At 39.6% G+C, this 23,961-nt stretch overlaps 1 protein-coding gene across 1 annotated transcript in view; it reads right to left on the reverse strand.

Annotated features, from left to right (window-relative positions):
* Positions 1 to 15,453: 15,453 nt before the first annotated feature.
* Positions 15,454 to 23,961, reverse strand: part of CDYL (chromodomain Y like) — a 185,830-nt gene continuing 177,322 nt past the window's right edge. Inside the window, exons 5-7 of the mRNA XM_054020530.1 lie at positions 23,167 to 23,377; positions 18,830 to 18,973; positions 15,454 to 17,085 (exon numbers count right to left, since the gene is read on the reverse strand). Coding sequence (XP_053876505.1) covers positions 16,927 to 17,085; positions 18,830 to 18,973; positions 23,167 to 23,377 — 514 coding nt within the window. The 3' untranslated portion in view covers positions 15,454 to 16,926. The remainder of the gene's footprint in view (positions 17,086 to 18,829; positions 18,974 to 23,166; positions 23,378 to 23,961) is intronic.

Genomic DNA, 23,961 nt, shown 5'->3' on the forward strand with positions numbered 1-23,961 from the left:
TATGCATAAGTGAAAGTGACTGGAGATTATATTCCTACCTGCCTAAGTCTCTGGAAAATGAGAGCCTACACAACTTAGGAGACTTCTATCCTGCAAACTTTTAAAACTAGTAGATCTCATTCCCTTCCTTGTTTATTATTCATGGACTGGAAAAGTTTTCCTGTTTTGTTTTTTTCCCAACTCTGAGTGAATTAGTCCAAGTGAAGAAAATATTCTTTCTGTGCCTGCAGAAGATGCTACTGCTGTCAAAACTGGTTTAGCATATCACAAACTCTGTTTCCAGGTGCTTAGCTAGTGACTTCCACCAATTCAACGGTGTGACTTTCTTTAAAGTAACTATCACCAGCAAACAGGTACTGCTTGAATGGTTCACCTCCAGCACTGAAATTTATTATGGGTGACTAATAGATGGTCGTGTCATAGCTGCAGCGTCTTGTTCAGCAGTTAGGAATCCACCCTGGTACTTTGGGTTGAGAATATTGCCAAGAAAACGAGGTGGAGTAAGTACTTGATCCATCTGCTTCTTTACTGCCTGCAATGTAAAACTGTTATTGGGTATTTCTTTCTTCAGTGTCTCTTGATGTTCTTGCCAAATTTCAACAGCATCAGCAATACAGCCGCAATCTTTCTACAGTTTGTCCAAGGCTATGGAAATAGGTTTTAGTATATTAGCATATTGTCTACTTTTCTCTTTAGTCTGAGTTGATTAGTTTGGTTGTGAAGTTCCATCTTGAAAATTCTATTTTGTGATGATTTTCTTCACAAATTGTCATCAGAATAGGCCAGCTTTTAATAAATAGCTCAGAACAGTCAGCCGCTGAAATCTATTATACATCTTGCTCCTGTTTCCTTCAGCAAAGCTGAAGTGAAGTGACTGTTATGGAAAGATTTTTCAATTTCAACAGCATTTTCTTTTATTTCTGGAATTGTAGTTACATCTTTCGCTAAAAGGTGCATGAAATTAGCACTGCACCCCTCTGCTATAAGTTTCAGTTTCCCTCAATTATCTTTTTCTAGATTTCTTCTCACATTTATTACATTGGCAGTAGGACTGCCGATTCATCGCAGTTAATTCACGTGGTTAACTAAAAAAAATTAATCGTGAGTAAAAAAATTAATCGCGATTAATCGCACTGTTAAACAATAAAATATCAATTGAAATTTAATAAATACTATATTTTGGATATTTTTCTACATTTCATTTATATTGTATTCTGTGTTGTAACTGAAATGAAAGTGTATATTTTGGATTACAAATATTTGCACTGTAAAAATGATAAATAAAAGAAATAGTATTTTTAAATTCACCTCAGACAAGTACTGTAGTGCAATCTCTTTGTTGTGAAAGAGCAACAAGAAGTAGGACTGAGTGGACTTGCAGGCTCTAAAATTTTACATTGTTTTATTTTTTAATGCAGTTTTATTTGTACATAATTCTACATTTGTAAGTTCAACTTTCATGATAAAGAAATTGTATTAAGGGCATTGAAAAATACTATTTCTTGTTTTTTTACAGTGCAAATACTTGTAATAAAAATAAATATTAAGTGAGCACTGTATACTTTGTATTCTGTGTTGTGATTGAAATCAATATATTTGAAAATGTAGAAAACATCCAAAACTATTTAAATAAATGGTATTCTATTAATGTTTAACAGTGCGATTAATCACAGTTAATTTTTTTAATTGCTTGACAGCCCTAATTTGCAGCATTACCCCTGACAAAGCTATTATTGTTCATAGTTTACCGCTTTTACTGCTACTACTTTTAAATATTCTGCTGTATGAATGTAATTCTAAGAGCTCCTCAATGTCAACTGGCAGAAGGCCCACTCATATTGTTACCCACACAACTTTGGGGCTCCCACCCCCTTTCCAGGGCCCAATGGCCCTCCACAGGTTAATGGGACCTTGTCCCAGTAAAGGAGCCTTTATCACATAGAAAATATTCTTAAATATGCACATGTATTTTAGTAATTAACAGTCAATCAACAGAATACACACACCAAACATCTAATGCTCACCAATCCCCATAAAACAGACTGATGTCTCCCAATGGCCAGTCACAATTTGATCCCATCCAGGGCTCCAGCTTCCACAGAATCCAGTCATGCAGGGGTTAAAAATCCTACAAGGGTTGGTCTTGAGCTGTATCTCGGAGTTAAGTTCCAAGGAGCGTGTTTCCTGATGCTCATTATATTGTTAAAATGAGAGTTCTTCTTATCAATACCTTATCCAATTATTTTACTCAAAGCATATCTATGCAAAAACACTAACCAATCATTTTCACTATACAGGGGTTCATATGCCGAAGACAGCCTACTCATTAACTTTTGTATTTTTCATGGTTATTAAAATTTCTGAATTTATGCTTTGTTAGTGGAATACATTTGAAACAGCAAAGCCTTATACTTTTTATTATCAGGAAGAAGCTGCAGAAACTCAAGGCTAGCTTTTCCATTCTCATGACTTTGTGAATATATATCTATCCCTGATAGGAATGCTACAGCGGATACTTTTCTATCTGCCTGCCTACATCAAGGCCGAATTCTCCTGACTCCGTAGTTTTTTTTTTGTTTCCAACTTATGGTGGCTGAACATAGCAGATGGTTGCAGGTTATGCTAAGTCCATAGGCTGAAAGTCATGTCAAGTCCAGGCCTCTTATTACAATATCAGGCTTGACACACTCACTAGGGCCGGCCCTAGGATTTTTGCCCCCCCAAGCAAAATCAATTTTGGCCGCCCCCCCCCCCCGTTTTTTTCTTACCCTACCCCCCGGCCCCGCCTCAACTCTGCCCCTTCCCGAAATCCCCAGCCCTGCCTCCTCCCTCCAGGCTCTCAAGCCTGGGAGGGAGGGAAGGAGGGTGAGCAGCAGCGCGCGAATCAGCTATTTCGCGCGCTGCGGCCGCTCGGGATCTCCCCCTCCCTTCCAGGTTTGAGAGCCTGGGAGGGAGTGCGAGTAGTGGTGCGCGAATCAGCGGCAGCAGCGGAGGTGAGCTAGGGCGGCCGGGGCACATTTTTAGGGGTGGCATTCTGGCGCCGGCCATGCCGCCCCTAAAAATGTGCCGCCCCAAGCACCAGCTTGTTTTGCTGGTGCCTAGAGCCGGCCCTGCCCCCAACATTTTGCTGCCATAGGTATCCAAAAGGTATCCTGTAAGGTATTATATGTAAATTCGTGACGTACTGGTCCCAAATATCATTGCTTGATGAAAGTATATTTACATATGAGTAGGGCTGTCGATTAATCGCAGTTAACTCATGAGATTAACTAAAAAAAATTAATCGCGATTAATCACAGCTTTACTCTCACTGTTAATCAATAGAATACCAATTGAAATTGCTTAAATATTTTGGATGTTTTCCTATTATGGTTTAACATTCTATGTATTCTTTTGTTTAACAGCACGATTAATAGTGATTAATTTTTTTAATTGCTTGGCAGATTACAGATGAGGTAAACAAAGCAATCAAGTGTAAAGGAGCTAAGTGAGCACACCAGCAAAGAGTGTCTGCACGCCCAACAAGTCTTCCTGACTCCTGAGGCAAAGACTATCGATTTTGGAGAAATAGAAGGAGAGCAAAAAGTTGGATCCCTGGGCCTGCAAGAATAGCGACCCAGTAATTTGGCGTAAATGAGGAAAAACTGTTCAGGCAAAGATTGTAAGTTGCTAAAAATTGTACTCACTAGAAAGAGTGTGATGTTTTGTTTGTAACCATTCCTGTCTCTCTCGCTCTTGCTTAGATCTGTTCTTTAATAAACTTATTCTTAGTTTTACTAAGTTTTACTATAACCCATCTGAGTGCTGTTATATTGAAGTATAAGAGTGAATCCTCGGCTGACCTAACAGGCAAGTGTGTACTCAGTCTCTTTGGAGACAGCACACTTAATTTCTCTGAGTGTCCAGTGAGACAGACTGGACACTATAGAGAGACATTGATGGGGAACTCAGGAACTGGAGTTCACTGGGTGTTACTTGCAGGGCAAGGTTTAGAATGGCAGAGGTAGGAGGAGTTTTGGGGGCAAGGCAGACAGGATGGAGTGTCAGAGCGCTGACATGCAGCTGCAAAGCTCTCCCTTGGTGAGGCTGAGGGTTAACACAATGGCTTATGGTTCTGGGTTCCTTGAGGAAGTGTCACAGTGAGCATTTCCAGATTTATGAATTGTTTCTGTAAGCTACACAACCCCATCTTCTGTTGTCACACAAGCACTTACTGGATTGCTGTGTACATTGCTCTGTCAATACTGATTGATGAATTTCCTGTCAGGGCCGGCTCTGGCTTTTTTGCCATCCCAGAGCGCCGGGGGGAGGGCGGCGAGCCCGGCCAGGGCTCCGCTCTCCCCGGCGGCCGGAGCGCCGGGGGGAGGGCGGCGAGCCCGGCCGGGGCTCCGCTCTCCCCGGTGGCCGGAGCGCCGCACCGTCCCGCTCCCCTCCAGGTGCCGCCCCAAGCACAAGCTTGGTGGGCTGGTGCCTGGAGCAGGCCCTGTTTCCTGTTAATGCTTTTTGCACATTTGTTCAATCTCCTTCTCATACACTGTATCCAGCAATGTCTGCTCTGCTCTTGGAGTGTAGCCTGGTCGTATTGATTGAATCATGTCAATTAAATGTTTGTTCTGAACAAGACAAAAGGGAGAATTTGTTGTGTAAATTAACCAAAGGATCTTTTGTTTGTGGAGTCTTGCTGGAATTTGCTGGTCCTGATTAAAACCATGGATGAGTTCATACTGGATGATGATAATGAAAGTCTTTTGGATACAGGTAACTTACTGTCTGATATTTAATTGCAGCACTTCTGGTGGTTCCTGCAGATGACTCTCTGAAGTTGTAGACATTGCAGATGATGGACATTCATAACCTCATATGTTAAGCTGGACCCTGACACAATGGTAAGTCACTGACTCACAGAGTATTAGTCAGTGCACTGCTTTAAAAAAAAAAAAAAAAAAAAGAGAGATTGTAAATGAAGGATTCATCCAGCTGTTTGTGCCACAGTTTAAATGATAGTTTATTCTAAACCCAGTTTTATAGGGAAAATGCAGACGCTGCCCGACTTACGCAAGTGTTCTGGAACGCCTTGTGTAAGTCGAATTTTGCGTAAGTCAGGAACGTATCTCCGACAATTACGCAAAAAAAAAAAGACGAAAGCTGGAGAGTATGGTGTGCGGAGTTAAAATATTAATAATTTTGAGAACTGAGTCAATCAGAGTTCAGGTAGGGAGAAGCTATAAACTAGGAGTATGAGACCACCCAGGTGGGCTCAGTAGATGATCCTGATGAGGTACATGGTGGTATCTCCTGTAATCGGAGGCTGGGTCGCACATCTACTAGCATGGTCCCACAGAGTCAAGCCCTTAATAGAGTAAATGACATATTGTGCCATGTCTATAAACCTAGACCTCAAAAATTAGATGTCTTCCCTCTAATCCTTTCTTTATAGAGAAAAGCAGCCTTTAACTCAGTTTTTGATAGAGGTTTATGGACCCAGCAGATTTAAATTAAATATTTTAAGAGATTATAAGTAGTTTAGGCCTTAAAATATTTTGTATCAAATTCAGATTTCATGGTAAACAGGTTTATTTTTAAGAAGAAAAGTGACTAAATTTAAAAAAGCTGATTTGTAGCTTCCCTTGTACAGAGCAATAGATTGATTACTATTTCTGTAGGCTGAGAATTGTTTAGAGGGAACAAACACCACACATTTGACTGAGTTTCAGCCAGTTTTACTCAGAGTTACTGGGCTTGTTGCAGGAGCTTTGTGCTGGACCAGTTCTGCTCGTGGGGAATATAACTGAAGTGTTTGCCTATCCTGGGAAACAGAGTGGCACTTTAAAGTGTGTTAACTAGGGCTGGTTTTATAAAAAGGAGAGGGGGGAAAAACGTTTTTTCCCTCCTGTCATCTTCAGGCTTTGAAATGTTTAAATGATGGATTTTTCACAATTTGTGTGAAAAGTTAATTATTTTTGCATTGAGAAATCAAACCAATTCTAGTGCTAACTAAACATATATTTTAATTAGCACCTAGTGTAGACACAGTCAGCCATAGTTGTTTTTTGTTTTTAAGTATGAACAGGTTATGATTATCCCTAAGTGGTATTTTAAGAACTTTTTAGTTAAGACATTTTAAAATGCCATTCATTTTAAGTATAGAGAAACCCAGACAGGGAGGTTTGTTATAATTGGACTTGAAAGGATTACATTATCAGTAAATGTTGATTTCACCACACATGGAAACTGACAAAATATTTTCATCAGTGATAAGTGAAATTCAGAGATAGGCAAAGTAAGAAAAATTGCTTGAGAACTTATTTAGAGTTTGATTTCAGGATATTTACTTTGTATATTGTGACGTGATGTTGACAACTTGTTTTTAACAGTTCTATAAAGCTTTATGACAGGCTTGCTTGTGTAGTTCTACTTTCCCTCTCAAGAGATTTCCAGTAGGTTTCATTGGATAGCTGCTCATACCCCTCTAGGCTCCTTTGAACAAATGGATGAAATCCCATTATGGATGCTTAAATTTTTATAAATATCTAACAAACAATGGCTAAATTCAGCAAAGCTAGCATAGGGCTGTGAAAAGTGGCACATCCCTGAACCAGTCATGCTCATCCCAACAGAAGGGAGCTTTGTTCTCCTTCAGGACAGCTTCCAATCCTCTTTTCCTGTTATACTGCTCAGCATGATTCTCTAGTAACTATGTAATTGGCGCTTTCAATGGCTAATACAAAGCTAGTAAGGTGGGGGATGTGACAGTGAAACTAGCAGAGTCCTCTTATTTTAGGGATGATGGAGACTACAGTTCTCCAGTTCAGTAGAGCTCTCGTAATGCTCATGTCACCAGCTCTATTTGGTTAGCGGGTCAGTTAGTGTATTCTCTTGCACCACCACTGTTTGATTATACCATGTGCCTGTTTTCCAGAATACAAGAAATATATCTGATTGAAGTAGGTGCTGGGAAACTTTCCATTTTTATAATAGATAAAATCCCATTTTTGAAAAAACTGTGCTCTCCTTTTTGATACACCAAAACCCTCCAAGAGGTTGTGACCCACACATTTGGAATCACTGCTTTATAATATGTATACATTCTATCTACAGGAGAAACCACCCTTAGCATTGTCTGATGGCTGGCTCATCTGATACTCTCTCACTAAGTGTCAATAGAGGTGGCTGTGATGATGGCAGGCAGCCACTTTTACCAGAGAATTAGTCTTCCTCAGGGGCCTGATGCTCTTAATCTGTTAACCACAAGATACAGTGTAAAATCCAGCTATTTACTCAAACTGATACCTGAGGAATTGATGAGGGGTGTATTTTTACTTTCATTCTGAGATTGAGTCAGTCTATTAATGTTCTGACACTGATCAACTTGTATTGTCTAAAAATTAGTTTATGTGCAACCAGCAAAAAATGTGATGGGTACACTTCAGGATATAACACCTCTGTCCATAGGTGGAGTGCAAGGTGATGTACATGGTGATTGTTGTTCATCATGCCTTTATACAGAAAAAAGTGTGCTATACTTTTCCCTCTTCCATTTTAAATAAAATATAGGCTCACACTTACTGTGTGGCTTGCACATCCACATTTCTCACTGAAGCCAACATACCCTTGTTAATGAAATCATTTTTTAGTTCTGTGTCCAGCCTATTCCTGGATGGCTTATTCATGGAAACAGATGTATTTGTTTGTTTTGGGACATTGCCTTAGCCCAGAAATTGTTAGAAGAATTTCTCTGAGGGAGTAGATCTTATCTGGATAGGATTTTCATGCTAAATATTGTTACGTACTTTTAGATTAGTCATCTTTCCATCTTCAAGTGGCATTTAGTTGCTTAAAGGAATCAACCCAATTAAAGGATTTTATTTGCAGTGGTTGCTATCTCCCTGATTGTGGGGTACTCCTCTGTAATCTTATTTTGTCCCTTGTAATAAGGACAACTATCTGGCTGAAATGACATTCACAGCATGTGCATTGTCCTCTCATCCTCAACTTGTGTATGCACCTCAGGCTATTTCCTTCTGACTGATGCAGCAGATGTCAGTGTGTTTAATGCATAAGTGTAACAGAGGCAGAGGTGAGGCTCATGTTTAAAAACCAAAGTGCTGATAACCATTCACTTTACTTGCACCTCCCTCACAGCAGAGAAGACAAGAATTGAATGGGTGTTGAAACTAACCTGCATCATAACCTCTACTTGGTTTGAGGTGCTTTGGTGCTGCATTGTAGGGAACGTGCACTGCAGGTACAACCTGTGCTACAATTGTTTTGTGGAGACAACATGACTTCTCCGCTTCTAGTGCCAGCAGCGCCTTTCAGAAGCATTAGATTGATTTGGGGTTAAGTGTTTGCTTGTTTCCAGGAATAGACTGTTACGAGCTGTCCAAATATGGATACAGGACAAATCTAGGCTAGCCCTGCTCTTTATGAAATCACAACGGTAAGGACCTTTTAGCAGCCTCTGTGAGATACTGAAAATAGTCCTGCTGGGAGACAAACCACATATGTTATACGTCCAGTCTTTCAAGGATCTGGAAACTTGTGCCTAGGAGCTGAAATTCCCTAAAGCAAGAGAGATTAAAGGAGCCAAATTCATGACCTGCGGAGTGCTTGTGCTGGCTATGGAGCTCAAAGAAGCAGATGCTGGGTATCTTGCTTTAAAAAACAAAAATGAAGTAGGGAGCAGACAATCTTCTCTCTTGGAGGTGCTGGCTCTGCTTCGTTTATAGCCCAGCCCCAAGAAATTATTGATCAAATTGCTTGGGGTTGTTATAGATTGTGCACATGATTCAGGACATTACAGTCCTAGACAGAAGGAGAATGGTGACTTGCCGCCTCTAGCCCTTACTCTTGTGGTGGTTATGGATGGTGGCTTTAAGAGCAACAGCTGCTCTAGAATATTGTCCTGCTCCTGCATCATCTGCTCAGTGGTGCATTAAGCAAAGTCCAATGCTGAGTCGAGCCAGCTTTGATTGCTGTAATACAGCCCCCACAGCCGCTGGGGAGTGATGCTGTCCCCATAGCAGTGTGGCACGCTGTTGAGTCAGTGTTGGCAGCCAGACACTAATTCAAAAATGGCACAAGGCTTTTTTTAGTTCAATCCACAGCATCACTTGTTGGTATCTACTAACTCCCCTCTTCTGTATCCCCCCTCCCAACAAAAGAAAACACCCATCTTTAGGGCTAGATTGGAGCTGGCCCCTGCATAGTTGCACAAGAGCAGGGGGTTGGGTTATGGAACGAAAAGCCACTGCAAGCTTTTCACCGAGTAGGGGTGTGGATCCTATTCTAAATGTGCATGAGCCTCACGCAGCCAAAATGGTAATCTTCGAACAGGTATGAAGTTGGGCCATGCCTGCCCCCTGTGGATATAAAAGGCAGCTGCAACTGTCCCTTAATTCCCTCTATCTGTGGTAGTGAGATAGAGCCAGAGTGTGTCTACCTGCTACCCCTTAGCTCTTTGCTATAAATTTTCATAACTAGGGTGAATATATAGTGAATTCCCTATATATCCCCCTCGTGTTTTTCTTCTAAAAACTTTTCCTTACTTTTATTAAAGACCTCCCCCACCCCAAAAACCAAAACAACCCTATCTACGCCTTTCCCCTCTGCTACAAGTGCTGGATGATTTCAGAGCCTTTCAGGAGCTGCTCTGACAAATTACTGACACACTGGAGATTTAGACCTCACTGATTAAGGGAAAAGGCCCATAAATAACTTGATATCTTCTGCTCTGGGAAGGTTAGCAATACCTGTTAATGAAGACAATTTGGAGCCAGCTAACAACCTTACGATCCTTGCTGCAACTAGCAAGCGAGCGTAAAACAGATCAAATCCTATAGAAGGGCATCTACACACATGCCGTGGATCTCTGCTGGTCTCTACAATCCAGGAGAAAGCTGGACAGCCTGGTCCATCAAAAGCTACTCTCTGAGATAAAGACCCTAAAAAGCTGGATCTCTGGGACAAAAGTTTACTCCCTGCTTCACATCTTGAATTACCAATCACAGCAAGGAGGGCTACAGGCCTGGGGTAGCTCCACCAGGGTACAGAATATTACAGAAGAGCTACTCTTTGAGAACACTGACCTATTAAGCAGCCACACAGAACAGGCCCTACATTCCTTAAGAGACTCTATGGCTACTTTGGGATCACTAAGCATTGATATCTTGGCCTCAAGATGGAAGTCCTTCTGGTCCCATTCTCAGACCAAACAAAGAACAGTGATCATCCTTAGAAAAAGAGACCCATATTCTCACAAAAGAGGCCACCATCTTCTCCGTCACTACCACGCTGCAATGTGATGGCCATACTGGAGCCATTCCCAAACCTTATCTTTGAATGCCATCTTTGCCTAGAATAATCACTGGCAAATAGGCATTAGAAGTTGTCTCCCCATGAGTACTATATTCATTTCCAGTCTTTGCGTCACGGCCCGTTCCCTGTCCCTCTTGAGGGACCCTTTTCACGATAAACTGAAAAGGAACCCTAGAGAAGGTACCTCTGCGATTCAGAAAATGATTTCTACTTCCCATATTTCCTTATTCCAAAGAAAAAAGCAGATCTTTATCCTGAGAAGACTGAACAAGTATATACACTCTCAGATTCAGGATGGTGACAAAGAGTCACAGTAGTTAATTAGTGGCCGATGAGACTCTTCAGTCCCACCTATCTCACTGCCACCTGCTTTCCCGTCACCTAGAGTGGGATCCACACTAATGAAGAACAACAAAAAGTTACTTACCTTTGCAGTAACCGTGGTTCTTTGAGATGTTGTCAGTGGGGATACCATGACCTGCCCTCCATCCCCATTCTTTGTTTGTTTGTTGAAATTCAGAAAGATGCAAGGGACTGTTGAGCCACTCTGCCTTTCATGCCCTCAGGTAGCAGTTACGGGAGAGGTGGAGGGAGCAGGTTTGGCCCAAGGGACACTGATGTTCAGAGACTCCAATCTCAATGTGCATGAGGTATATGCACATTTGGAGTGAGCAAAACATCAAGCACAGAAGTTACTGCAAGCTACATAACCATTCTTTCTGTAGTTCACTGGAAGTGAAGCAAAACTTGAATGTGGCCCTTAGAAGCTAAATCTGAAGCTTCAGACTCAGGGAATTTATTGTTGTTTGAGATTAATCTACCACTGTAAATACATACACAGCTTTACAAAAATAGATAAAATGTATGCTAGAGAAAGAAGGCATCATTACCAAAAGAGGAATGCATGGAGAAAACAGATTTAAAATATCTTGGTCACTTTTTACACGCTATACCTGGTTTATGCAAACTAGGAGGATGTCTCTGTCCTCACAGCTACCAGTTCGCTGTTTCTTTGCAGTGTTTTTTACATAGGAGAACAAACCCTGCTTTGATCAGCTTTATGAGATGGTATGGGTTCCTGAATGATTTGCTGTGGAGACTTGCTGGGAAATAAGCCAAGATAGAGATTTTTCAGAATAGTTAAAGGTAAAACTCTAGATTAGGCCAACTTGAATTCAAATACCTGGTGGGGAATATTGGCTGGAAAACTAATCTTGCACACGTCTCCTTGCAAACAAAGAATGAATCAAACAATTCTTGCAGAAGGCTAGAAAACTCACTCACTGTTGAAAAGTCTCCCAAAGAAACAGGTGTTTCTGGCAAACTCTTAATAGGATTAGAGAGAGGTTCTGTGGGAAAAGAGGCCCCAGGCTTACTGTGCTGAGATGTCTCCTAAACCAGTGGTTCTCAAAGCCGGTCCACCGCTTGTTAAGGGAAAGCCCCTAGCGGGCCAGGCCAGTTTGTTTACCTGCCGCGTCCGCAGGTTCGGCCAATCGTGGTTCCCAGTGGCCACGGTTCGCTGGTCCAGGCCAATAGGGGCTGCAGGAAGTGGCGCGGGCCAAGAGATGTGTTGGCCGCCCTTTCCGCAGCCCCCATTGGCCTAGAGCCTAAATTCTTGGACTGCATGGCAGACAACTTTTAATTTCAGAAGGTTGAAAAAGCTACTGGGGGGGAGCTGTTCTAGACTTGATTTTAACAAATAGGGAGGAACTCATTGAGAATTTGAAAGTAGAAGACAGCTTGTGTGAAAGTGATCATGAAATCATAGAGTTTGCAATTCTAAGGAAGAGTAGAAGAGAGTACAGCAAAATAGAGACAATGGATTTCAGGAAGGTGGATTTTGGTAAGCTCAGAGAGCTGATAGGTGAGTCCCATGGGAATCAAGACTGAAGGGGAAAAACAACTGAGGAGAGTTGGCAGTTTTTCAAAGGGACACTATTAAGGGCCCAAAAGCAAGCTATTCCGATGGTTAGGAAAGATAGAAAATGTGGCAAAAGACCACCTTGGCTTAACCACGAGATCTTGCATGATCTAAAAAATAAAAAAGGAGTCATATAAAAAATGAAAACTAGGACAGATTACAAAGGATGAATATAGGCAAACAACACAGGAATGCAGGGGCAAGATCAGAAAGGCAAAAGGCACAAAATTAGCTCAAACTAGCTACAGGAATAAAGGGAAACAAGAAGACTTTTTATCAATACATTAGAAGCAAGAGGAAGACCAAGGACAGGGTAGGCCCACTGCTCAGTGAAGAGGGAGAAACAGGAAACTTGGAAATGGCAGAGATGCTTAATGACTTCTTTGTTTCGGTCTTAACCGAGAAGTCAGAAGGAATGCCTAACATAGTGAATGCTAATGGGAAGGGAATAGGTTTAGCAGATAAAATAAAAAAAGAACAAGTTAAAAAGCACTTAGAAAAGTTAGATGCCTGCAAGTCACCAGGGCCTGATGAAATGCATCCTAGAATACTCAAGGAGCTAATAGAGGAGGTATCTGAGCCTCTAGTGGACCACAAGCTAAATATGAGTCAACAGAGTGATGCTGTTGCAAAAAAAGCAAACATCCTTCTGGGATGTATTAACAGGTGTGTTGTGAGCAAGACACGAGAAGTCATTCTTCCACTCTACTCTGCGCTGGTTAGGCCTCAACTGGAGTAGTGTGTCCAGTTCTGGGCACCGCATTTCAAGAAAGATGTGGAGAAATTGGAGAGGGTCCAGAGAAGAGCAACAAGAATGATTAAAGGTCTTGAGAACATGACCTATGAAGGAAGGCTGAAAGAATTGGGTTGTTTAGTTTGGAAAAGAGAAGACTGAGAGGGACATGATAGCAGTTTTCAGGTATCTAAAAGGGTGTCATAAGGAGGAGGGAGAAAACTTGTTCATCTTAGCCTCTAAGGATAGAACAAGAAGCAATGGGCTTAAACTGCAGCAAGGGAGGTTTAGGTTGAACATTAGGAAAAAGTTCCTGTCAGGGTGGTTAAACACTGGAATAAATTCCCTAGGGAGGTTGTGGAATCTCCATCTCTGGAGATATTTAAGAGTAGGTTAGATAAATGTCTATCAGGGATGGTCTAGACAGTATTTGGTCCTGCCATGAGGGCAGGGGACTGGACTCTATGACTTCTCGAGGTCCCTTCCAGTCCTAGACTCTATGAATCTATGGGAGCCGTGATCTGTCGAACCTGCGGAGGTGGCAGGTAAACAAACCGGCCTGGCCCGCCAAGGGCTTTCCCTGAACAAGCGGCGGACCGGCTTTGAAAACCACAGTCCTAAACTGATCCACACTTTGAGCACCAGTCCAGTTTTGTGAGGAACCGGTGATACTTCTGAAAAAACACATGCCTTGAAGTGTCTGTGTCAACCCCCCCCTCCCCCCCGAGTGTCATTAAACAAGTGGGGAAAGAAGGGTGCCGCTTTGCTGGATATGACTTTGAATTTAGATTCATTTAATAATTGAGGCACTCGTTATAAAGCACAAGGAGGAAAAGCTCAAGGTGTGTAAGTACCTACAAGCTTTTGATTTGGAGGCAAATGCACAAAAGAGGAAAAAATCTATTTCTAAGCTGGAACTTGCCCCAAATCGTTAATTTGCAATCTTTTTCAAAAGCTAACCTTCAAAAAATAGTGTATCAAATTCCATTTTTGTAATAATTTGTTGATTCTTAGGAGGTAAATCTGCAGTGCCCAGCCTCTGTCTACACATGCACTTATATGTGTGCAGGTGTTAACATTTGCACATGCAAAACCTATGGGTCCAATAGTGGTTTTTTTTAAGTTACTGGCAAATTTAGTGCATTATCCAATACATACATACAGAGAGAAATCTACATCTAAATGTTAGATTGCGTCTGTCTCCATTCTCTCCCAGGTTTTACATCAGCGTAACTCCACAGGCTTTAATGGAGTTTCTCTTGACTTTGAAGGGAGAGAAGAATCAACCTAGCAGCGAAAGCTTTTTTTCTATCTAGTTTGGTACATAACAATGTTGCCTATCTCAAAGTATAAAAGCATGTTTTTTTGATGACCCTTGACAGTTTATGTGTAGGTGCTGCTTGTGACATCGAGTAGGAAGATTTTTGTAGGAACGGTCATCGTTACAGTATGAACGACAACAGTCCCTGCTGTTTATAAACAAACAGCATAATAGCCAGAACCCATTAATCCCCAAACAGATCTTGGAGAGCTGGATTTGAGCGTCAATTTAATCTCGCTTTAATTATTTTAATCACATCTCAATTTCAGGGTTTTCTTTTATGGGTCACATTATATGATCATTCATTTTCTTGTGGTTCTTAATAAAAAAAAGGGGGACACATGGTCAGAATATAATGAAGGTTAGGGAAGCATCCCACAGAATAAAGGGTCAGGTTTGTAATCGTATGTATGTGAAACAGGTTGTACACATGACCAGCATGATTAGATAAAGTTCTGCAGGCAGCCTGGCGAGTGTGCGCGCACGTGGGCATACAGGATGTTGACAGGTTGGTCACCCTATCCAGCAGAGGTTGGGGCTTTTTTGAGTTCGTTGATTGCTATGCTGTAGCAAAAGGGGGATTCCTTTCCATTTGAATTGCCTGCATGAGCATGTTGGAAGAATTACTGACCTGATCCTTATTTACATTAAGGCCCCTTTACAATGCCATGGCAGCATAAAGGAGCATGAAAGTGGATATAGGTGCAATATATACTCACCGTAAGGCTTATTTAGAATGAGAGAGGGGTGTAATGAGTATCTGGCTGAAATTCTACACATCAGAATCTGGTCTAGCATGCTGGGTTTCCTCTCTCCCTTCAATATGATCACTTCCAAACAAATTTCAGTTACTGGTTTGTAGAACTAGTGGGAAAAACTGTATTCTACCCTTTTGAAATGCCTGGGAGGAGAACCTACCATAAACAGATTAGTCTTTTGGAGATAGAGGGAAAACAGAATAGCTTCATGTATTCTAAGAGAATGATTTACAGCATAGACTCAACTTTCCACTTGACACTGAGGGGAAAATGTAATAGATTAAAGCATTAACCTTTCATTGCTGTAATACCATCACTTACAGGGTTTGTTAAAAAGAGGATACTCCTTTATCTTGGAAGCTTATCTTTGAAAAAGAGGACAGAGAGAGAAACCCATTTAAAATGTGTTAAGAAATATTAGTTTTATTTTAACCAATTTTCACAGCTGAATATTTATTCTATAAAAACTTTACAGATTGTACAGTTTATATATAGTTCAAACTACCAGAACAAAAGTAGGTCCCACAGATGCAAAAATACTGTACCAATCCAAGGTAAAAGCAATTTACATACTGTACAGCTCTCCACTAGGAAGGGAGGTGGTCAGTTCCAAGTATAAACTTCAAAACTGTACAAAAATAAGGTTTGATTTTTCATTCTTCATAATACATTCAATAAGATTGCAAGCACAGATACCCAAGTAATAGTAGATATCTGCAGTCAGGAATCAGTAACCTGTCCTGAAAGGAATGCAAAATAGGTCTATTTACAGAGGGCACTCTTTTACACCATATTGTGTATATATAGTGTATATTTAAAATAATAAAAAAGCATAGACAAAGAACATTAAACATCTACTATAAGGTAGTTTTTTATAAAAGGAGTTTTTGTATGTAATAGTGTGCCAAAAGAATTTTAACTTATTTAAATAAAATATATTCTAAGTGAACCTAAAATGCATTTTTGGTGTAATACATCAATTAATCCAGCACATAGAAAAAAAACCATACTGTGTAGAAAGTAGTATTCTCACCCAGCAACAGAAGCACTTATGTAGTTATTAAAAAAAATCAAAACTATTTAAAAAAACACTAAAACTAACTTATAACTTAGGATATTCATATACATAAGATATTCAGTGATTCACTAATACTGCAAAACAAGCTTTCCCCCCTCCCCCAAGAGACAGTGGTTTCTTTATGCTATCTAAGTAAGAATTAGACATGTCCCTCCCCCCAAAAAGGGGTTGAGTGTTTTCTTAGCATAGCTCCTGAGCACACTCTTTTTGGGATATTTATCTAATTAAATCTTTCATTATAGGGTTTTATTCTCAAACAAAACAAAAAAAATTAGAATGTTCCATTAGTTGAGGTATTTCAACCTTCTTCTGAGATCAAGACAATGCCTTATCTGAAGCCACTTGTTGGGCCGTGAAAGTAGGGGCTGGCTAATACCCGTTTCAATTCTGTATTTTAGTGAAGGGGGGGAAGCATTATTCAGACTTCCCTGCCACACAGAAAATAATACAACACAATTCATTCCCCCCCCCCCCATTCTTTCTGATACAGTACTAGCCAATGATAACAAAAACTAGAGCCTCAAAGAGATGTTTGGTAGTGCACTCCATTATAATTTTTAGTTTGTGTATATAAAGATATATATATATATATATATATAGGGAGAGTTTTTTTGTTCATTTCTTTTTTAAGATACAGTACTTTACAACCCCTTGACAATAAGCGTGAGGGTCTTTCCAATCCCATCCCCAAGCTTTGAGCTATGGGTGACTTGGTAACAGGTTTTCAAAATAAAATTGGGGCATTTTTATGCCCCAGATGTCCAGGTAAATACAATTCCAGTGTCAGTGCACATCTCATCAGAATTCATCGATTTTCCTTTGCAGGTATTTTAACATAGAGTCCATCCCTTGTGCAGAGCCCCAGATTTTCTTTAAAGCTTCACACTCCTTGTCATTTGCTTGTTCTAAGTCCACCTTCATGATATTACGGACTAAAGCTTTGGATTCTTCAAGCACCTGTAACACAAAAACCACAAATGATATTAGTAATCTGTGTGCTAAATGTTTGTTAGTAAAGTGGAATAGTCACCTGTAGATGTACGTGGGCAAATCCCAATATTGCTAAGAGAAATTATGCACATGAATCTAGTGGACAATATGTCCCACATTGAGCAGTTACTTTTCCATAAAGTAAATACAGGAGCTTCTTCATTCTGTGCCAGATAAAAGTGGAAATATTTGAGTATGAACCAGATTTTATAGATGGTATTAAAAGAGACAGAAGTCATTATAACAACTTGGTAAATTCTGATCACAACACTGTGTTTTCCAGGATTGTCCGAATTATAACCTGGTAGACCTTACATCTAAAAAATAGCTTTTTTAATTTTCAAGTAAAATTTCATAGGCTACTTTTAAATGCTAAAATTGATGATTTTTAGACAATTCTTTTGCCCTCCTCCGAAAACAAAGACTTCATAAGAGCAGAAACTGATGTTGATTTGTTGTGAAGATTGTGACTATCCAGTAGTTTAAAACATACTTTACGTTTTGGTAAAACTCCAGCTGGCAGGAGAGCAACTGCCACCTGTGGGCAGGAGCAGAATGGCTCCTGTATCTTCTTACTATGTGCATCTCTGAGAATTTAAACCTAATTTAACGGAGTGTCCAGAATTTTATACTCATGGTTCTTAGGTACAGGTATATTTATATTAGTCTCTTGATGTGTGATAAAATGTTGGTAAATATTTAAGTTACATTGTGTAAGTGGTTCTTTGATGTGAAAGTGGCGGAGTCTGTTCTTTCTTTCTAGGGCAAATGAAGTGCTGACCCCAAAAGCTACTTTGAGCAGGTATGTCATTAAGAGACTGAGACTATTAGTACTTAAAGATGATTAAAAAATTCTCCTCCCCCACCCCACCCCACCCCGGTTTTATTAGTATTTATAGCCAGCTGTTGAGATGAAGGAAAAATCATGGATTATTTTCCATCCAAATTTGGAAACTTCAGTGTTGTTTGTTTTTTGACTGATTTTATTGACTACACCAGGGGTCGGCAACCTTTCAGAAGTGATGTGCCGAGTCTACATTTATTCACTCTAATTTAAGGTTTTGCGTGCCAGTAATACATTTTAACGTTTTTAGAAGGTCTCTTTCTCCAAGTCTATAATATAGAACTAAACTATTTTGTATGTAAAGTAAATAAGGTTTTTAAAATGTTTAAGAAGCTTTATTTAAAATTAAATTAAAATGCAGCTCACGTGCCGCCTTCAGCGTGCATGCCATAGGTTGCCTACCCCTGGACTACACTATTGCTACTGTTAAACACAGAGGAGTTAGCCACACTGTGGTGTTAAAGCAAAGACTCTTCTCTTCCTCCCCTCCTCCCTCCCCCCCAAATACACCTGCCATTCATTTCTGTATTTCTGCTCAGTTCTTATGGCAACAACTATTTTAATTTGGAGTGAGTTAGTATTAGTCTCTTTTTATGTGGAGTATACTCTTAACTTAGATTTTGCCTTGTGTTATCAATCCTAGAATCTATTACAGCGTGTGATAATTTGAGAGGTGCCTCTCTTCTTGACCTCTTTATTCTTTAATGATGAGCCTAATAATATTGGAATGCGTTATTAAAACTTTGTGCTCCAATCTACATAATTTATCTCAAGTATGCCATGCAAATTGTTTCTAGAAAGATGAGTGAATGATGTCGTTCATTATTAATCTATTTATAAAATGGAAGAAAATAAAATGAAACTTACAACTGAATTACATGTGACAAGTTCCTTAATTCGAACCATTACTTCCTGTGTGAATGTTCCCGGCCAAAACACTTGAGATACCAATCCTTTTGCACAAGCTTCCTGCGCAGTCAACTTCCTTCCACTGAATAACATTTCATTTGCCTGAGGGGATAAAAAGTTATTTCTGATATGAAATGTAATGACAAAAGAAAAGTTTAAAGGAAAATGTTAATAAAATGCCTGCACTAGTTGAGATGCTTGGTTGTACTGTAGCTCTCCAGTGTTAATCCAAATACATCAGTAATATATAAAAAGAAAATAGATGTTAAAATTGTTGTGTTGCCAACTATCATAACTCAGTAGTTAATCAGAGATGCGTCTGATTAAATAAGAAATCACCAGATAAATACTTGAGAAAAGTCACACTTTTTCCATTCATGAATGGTTAAGATGTAATTCACTTGAAATAGTGCTATTTATAACTCATACTAAAAATAAATCATAATTAGATTGCAACATTAAAAAAATCTGGAAAATAGATGGAAGTGATTACAAATAGCAGTTTGATGCATCTCCTGTGTTTGATTAGTTTTAGTGATTTAATTTTGACTTCTGCAGCACTAACAAACAGTAACATTCCTCCACAGATCACCATTCAGTTGACTCATTTTCTGTGTTGGAAGAAAGCATATTTAAAAGTCATGCAGCAACAGATTTTGCAGCTTAAAAATGTTACCACTGAGACTTTAAATATTTAAAATGTGATATTCTCACAGGGCCTGATCCCAAAGTCCACTGAAGTCAGTAGGAGTTTTTACAGCAACTTGAATGAACTTTTGATCCGGTTCATAGTATTTCCTCCTTTCTATTAACCTCAGACATATGTTGTTTTAATACTTAATTTAAAAACAGTTGTTTTGAGTAGGTGGATAGAGCTTCTGTTCTTTCTGAATCTTTGAGGCCTAGTTTTAAATAGTATTTTTATGAAATGGATTATAGGCATGGAATGAGAAAATATATTGGAGTGCAAGATAATTCTCTCATGCAGGAGTTAGTGCACTATTATAAATAATATGTATTATTTTCTAATGTTAAATACACCTATGCTAATATGGTAAAATGTATTATTTGCCCTTAACTTTAAGCACAAATATTTCTATCTTTTAACATTCTATTCCATTCTTAGTAGCTACTGCATCGATAGTCTTTCTTTAATACCGAGTTGCTACTTTCTACATTAAAGGAAATCACAAGGCTATTCAGTAAATTTATTTGCAACTGAAACATTACTCAATGACAAGACCATTGTATCATAGCTCATGGAATACAGAGAAGAAATATGAGACGGATCTGACAGATTTAGCCTTTTTTAAGATAAGCAATTGAATAATGCTTGGCACTTAGCCTTTCATCCAAGGATCTCAAATAACTTACAAATCACTATCCCCATTTTACAGATGGGGAAACTTAAGGCCCAGCGTGATTAAGTGACTTAATGATACAGTGAAATAAAAGATCTGAGTTCTTGCTAACAAATAAAGTTACTGATGCCCAGTCCACTAAACACACAGACTACACCATGTATTGAGAGGTTTCATAGAATAGTTTCACTGTATTTGCAGATCCAAAGGAAGACACTGTAAATAGATTTCCATCTCAAGTTGCAGAAAGGAAGCTATGAATCATGTACAAAAAGAGAAAGTGTTGGGTAGATCCACCTATAAATCCACCTTGTGTAAAAAGTTTAACAAAAAGTTTATGAACCTGTTTGCAAAATTGGAAAGTATATTTGTGATAGCTGTTAATTGACAAAATTGTAGGTAAACAGAGTTATAAGAATGTTGCATCATGGACTATCTTATACGCACTTGATGTCAAGTGAACACATCAGGAAAAGGAAGTATCTTTTGCGAGAAGGTACAAAGCAAAGAACTTCTGAACCAACACTGAATTTACTTTTTGTAATTACAAATCTCCTTGGGAGTTTATAAACGTAATTTGTCTAATTATTTATCATCTGTAGGAGTGTATGAATGCCAGAGTGACTTTTTATTCCTTTAGAACCTGATAGATCTGGCTGAGCTCTTTCAACAAGAAATATTATAAAGAACTGTAATGAAAAATGTTGTGGTCATGTTAAATCTCATTTACAAGCTACAAAACAGCAGAGCCTCTCCAACTTGAAGTAAGCACTCAGTAGTGTTATGGTTTGACAGGTTTTGAAGGGGAATGCTTTCTGCTGGCACTTAGCTCTTGATCTAGCTCCAATACATGCCAAAACATTAACAGCAACTTGACCAGAGTCCTGCTGTCAACAATATTCTGCAACCAACCCCTGTTTTTCTGCTCTGAAAATTGACAGCGCTATTGGCCATTTCCCATAGAAATAGAATAAAATGTAAAAAGTAATAACACAATACATTTCACTAACACTCTGAGTGGTAAGTTCGCTTTTGGGTATGTCTACACAAAACAAAACAGCAGTGAGTCTGAGCCCAGGGCTCTAGACTCAGGGTTGAGTTATGGTGCTATGAATAACTCTAGGCGTTCAGGCTCAGGCTCTGAAAGCCCCTTTCTCCCGAAGATATAGAGCCCAAACCCAAATGGCTACATGGCTATTTTTAGCACTATAGCGCAAGCCCAAGGCTGTAGAGCCGGGCTCTGAGATGCGCTGCCATGGGGCTTTTTTGCCATGCAGACAGACGTACTGTTCCTTCATTCCTTCTCATTCTGTTCCAATTCCTCTATCCATTTTGTCCTTATTTTTAAAAAAGCCAATTAGCACGTGATCCCCTCTCCCAACAGGTTATAAACATGATACTAGGGGACAATATATTCTAGAACGTGGTTATTTTTAAAAAAACCCAACAATATAGGAATTTCTATACTGGATCTGACCAATGGTCCATCTAGTCCAGTATTCAGTCTCTGGCTATCCAGAACCAGCTAATTTAAGAATAATTTTTGCTACAAGTAGAAAAATCAATACATTCCCCAAGGAACATGTAAAGTTCATGCAATCTAAACTCAAACTTCCTAAAAAATTATCAGTCACAAAGTTTCTCAAAACTAGAAACCAAATACAAATGGAAAGGAATGACTGCTCACTTAGAGTAGACACCAGCATGAAAAAATTATTAATCTAACATTTAAATTTTTCTATTAAAGAACTGTATCTGGCAGTCTCACAATGAGGTCTGTTAATTAGTTATGAAATCTATTCAAACTTTAATTACACTAGTAAACTAAAATTTAAAGTTCCTTCTAAATCAATCAGTAAGTGCATCTGTTTGTGTGGGGGGGGGAGAGGGAGAGGGGGAGGGGAGTGGTAGGGGTGGAGAGGGTTCTAGAAAAAAAAAATTCAGGCAGCCCTAGGCACTTGCTTCATGGAGCTGTTAGTCAATTTCATACTGGCTTAGGCTGCAGGTCTAACATCAAATGCTGCTCAGAAGGATGCATATATATTATGAAATAAAATGCACAGTAGTATGAAGCAAAATGAAAAATAATGCAGGTAACTGTGGCTTTTTTCAGCTTTTTTTAAACTTTGCCCCTTCACTTGATTTTTTTTTTTTAAGCTGTATGTAAATGCAGTTTCAGCAGTAACATGAAATGGGAACATGTTTTTAACCTACTGATCCTACAGACTACACACTTCCCTGGCATAACACTTAGGAGTGACAAACAAAAGTGTCTTATTGGAACACTTGAGAAATAAAATATCAGGATATTAATATGTTAATATTAAACAAAGCCACTTCAACTGATATGTGCATCTTAGGAAAGTCTGACGAGGCTACTCATGAGAGAAACTGAGAAAATACATGGACATATTTTACACATTAGGGTAAGATTGTGGGAAGTAAGCAACTATGGGTGGCAGCTAAAAATGCAATACTCCAGTATGGTTGTGCTTGACTTAGGCATTATGCCTTTAGGAGCACTGGGGGAACAGAGCAGTCTCTGCCTCCCGCCTTTACAGGATGTAGCATGTAATCCCTCATGTGCTGGCCTAGATCTGCTGGCTAATATGGAGGGAGAGGAAGCATGTTTGTGGCCCAGTTTTCCCTTCTCCTTCCCTTTTGGGTAGACCTCTGCCACTACAACCAGTTAGCCTTGCACAAGGAGAAGGGTTATAATTAGCCCATGCACCCTCTCGTTCCTCTTTTATATACCCATGGAGGCCTCGTCACAGTCTACTCAGAGTAGATAAGCAAAAAATATATTTATTTCTCATGAACCATTTTCATAAAACAATTACAATCCACGCACCATTGAAAACATGACAGGATCACTGTAGATAAAGCACTAACGGGGCAGAAAGCTGATTATTTATTTTTATTAAAGTTACTTACAGAAGCCAGGCCCATTATCCTAGGAAATGTGAGGGATGAACATCCATCTGGACTCTGTCCAAAAGTAGTGTACGGTGTCTGAAACCAAGCCTTCTCATTAGCCCAAACCACATCACAGAGAGATAATATTGATGCTCCAAGTCCAATGGCTGGGCCATTTACTGCTACAATGATGGGCTTCTTAAACTGAATAAAAGTATTCACAAAATTCCTGAAAAGAAATGAACACTCCATCACTACACATTTTAGCAGCAAAATGTATCAGCCACTCAGCACTCAGTAATAAATAGTCTCCACAGCAACTAGTTGTAAACAACATTTCAAGAACCTGCTCTACTCCCTCACCCTCTGCAGAACACAACCACTGGGTATCTGCAGACCTCCGACGAACCTACCTGGTCCTTATGGAGTGGTTGTGTGTGGCAATTGACACCATTGGTAGCAGACCATTACTGAGTATGCTCAGACAGCATTCCCAGAGAGAGGAAGGGGAGCCTTCCCTGAAAAAACAAATCTGCTTTTTGGAAACAAGTGGGAAAAGATCCATCAATAACTTCAGCCCCATTATCAATCACAGATCTTTAAAACCTTCTCCCCTTCATCCCTTGATCTTCCATGTTCATCATGATCCTCAGAGGTCTAGGTGCCTTAAGGATAAGCAAACTCATCTTCCTTTAGCCACCCAGAACAACATCAGTTTATTTCAGTGCCCAATGGTGTCAAAAGCTTGGATAACGCATGGGATTCCATGTAGAATTGTGGAGTTCAAATGTGTACCATAAGTGCCATCTGGAT

The sequence above is a fragment of the Malaclemys terrapin genome, chromosome 2 (assembly GCF_027887155.1).
Source record: "Malaclemys terrapin pileata isolate rMalTer1 chromosome 2, rMalTer1.hap1, whole genome shotgun sequence".
NCBI lineage: Eukaryota > Metazoa > Chordata > Testudines > Emydidae > Malaclemys > Malaclemys terrapin.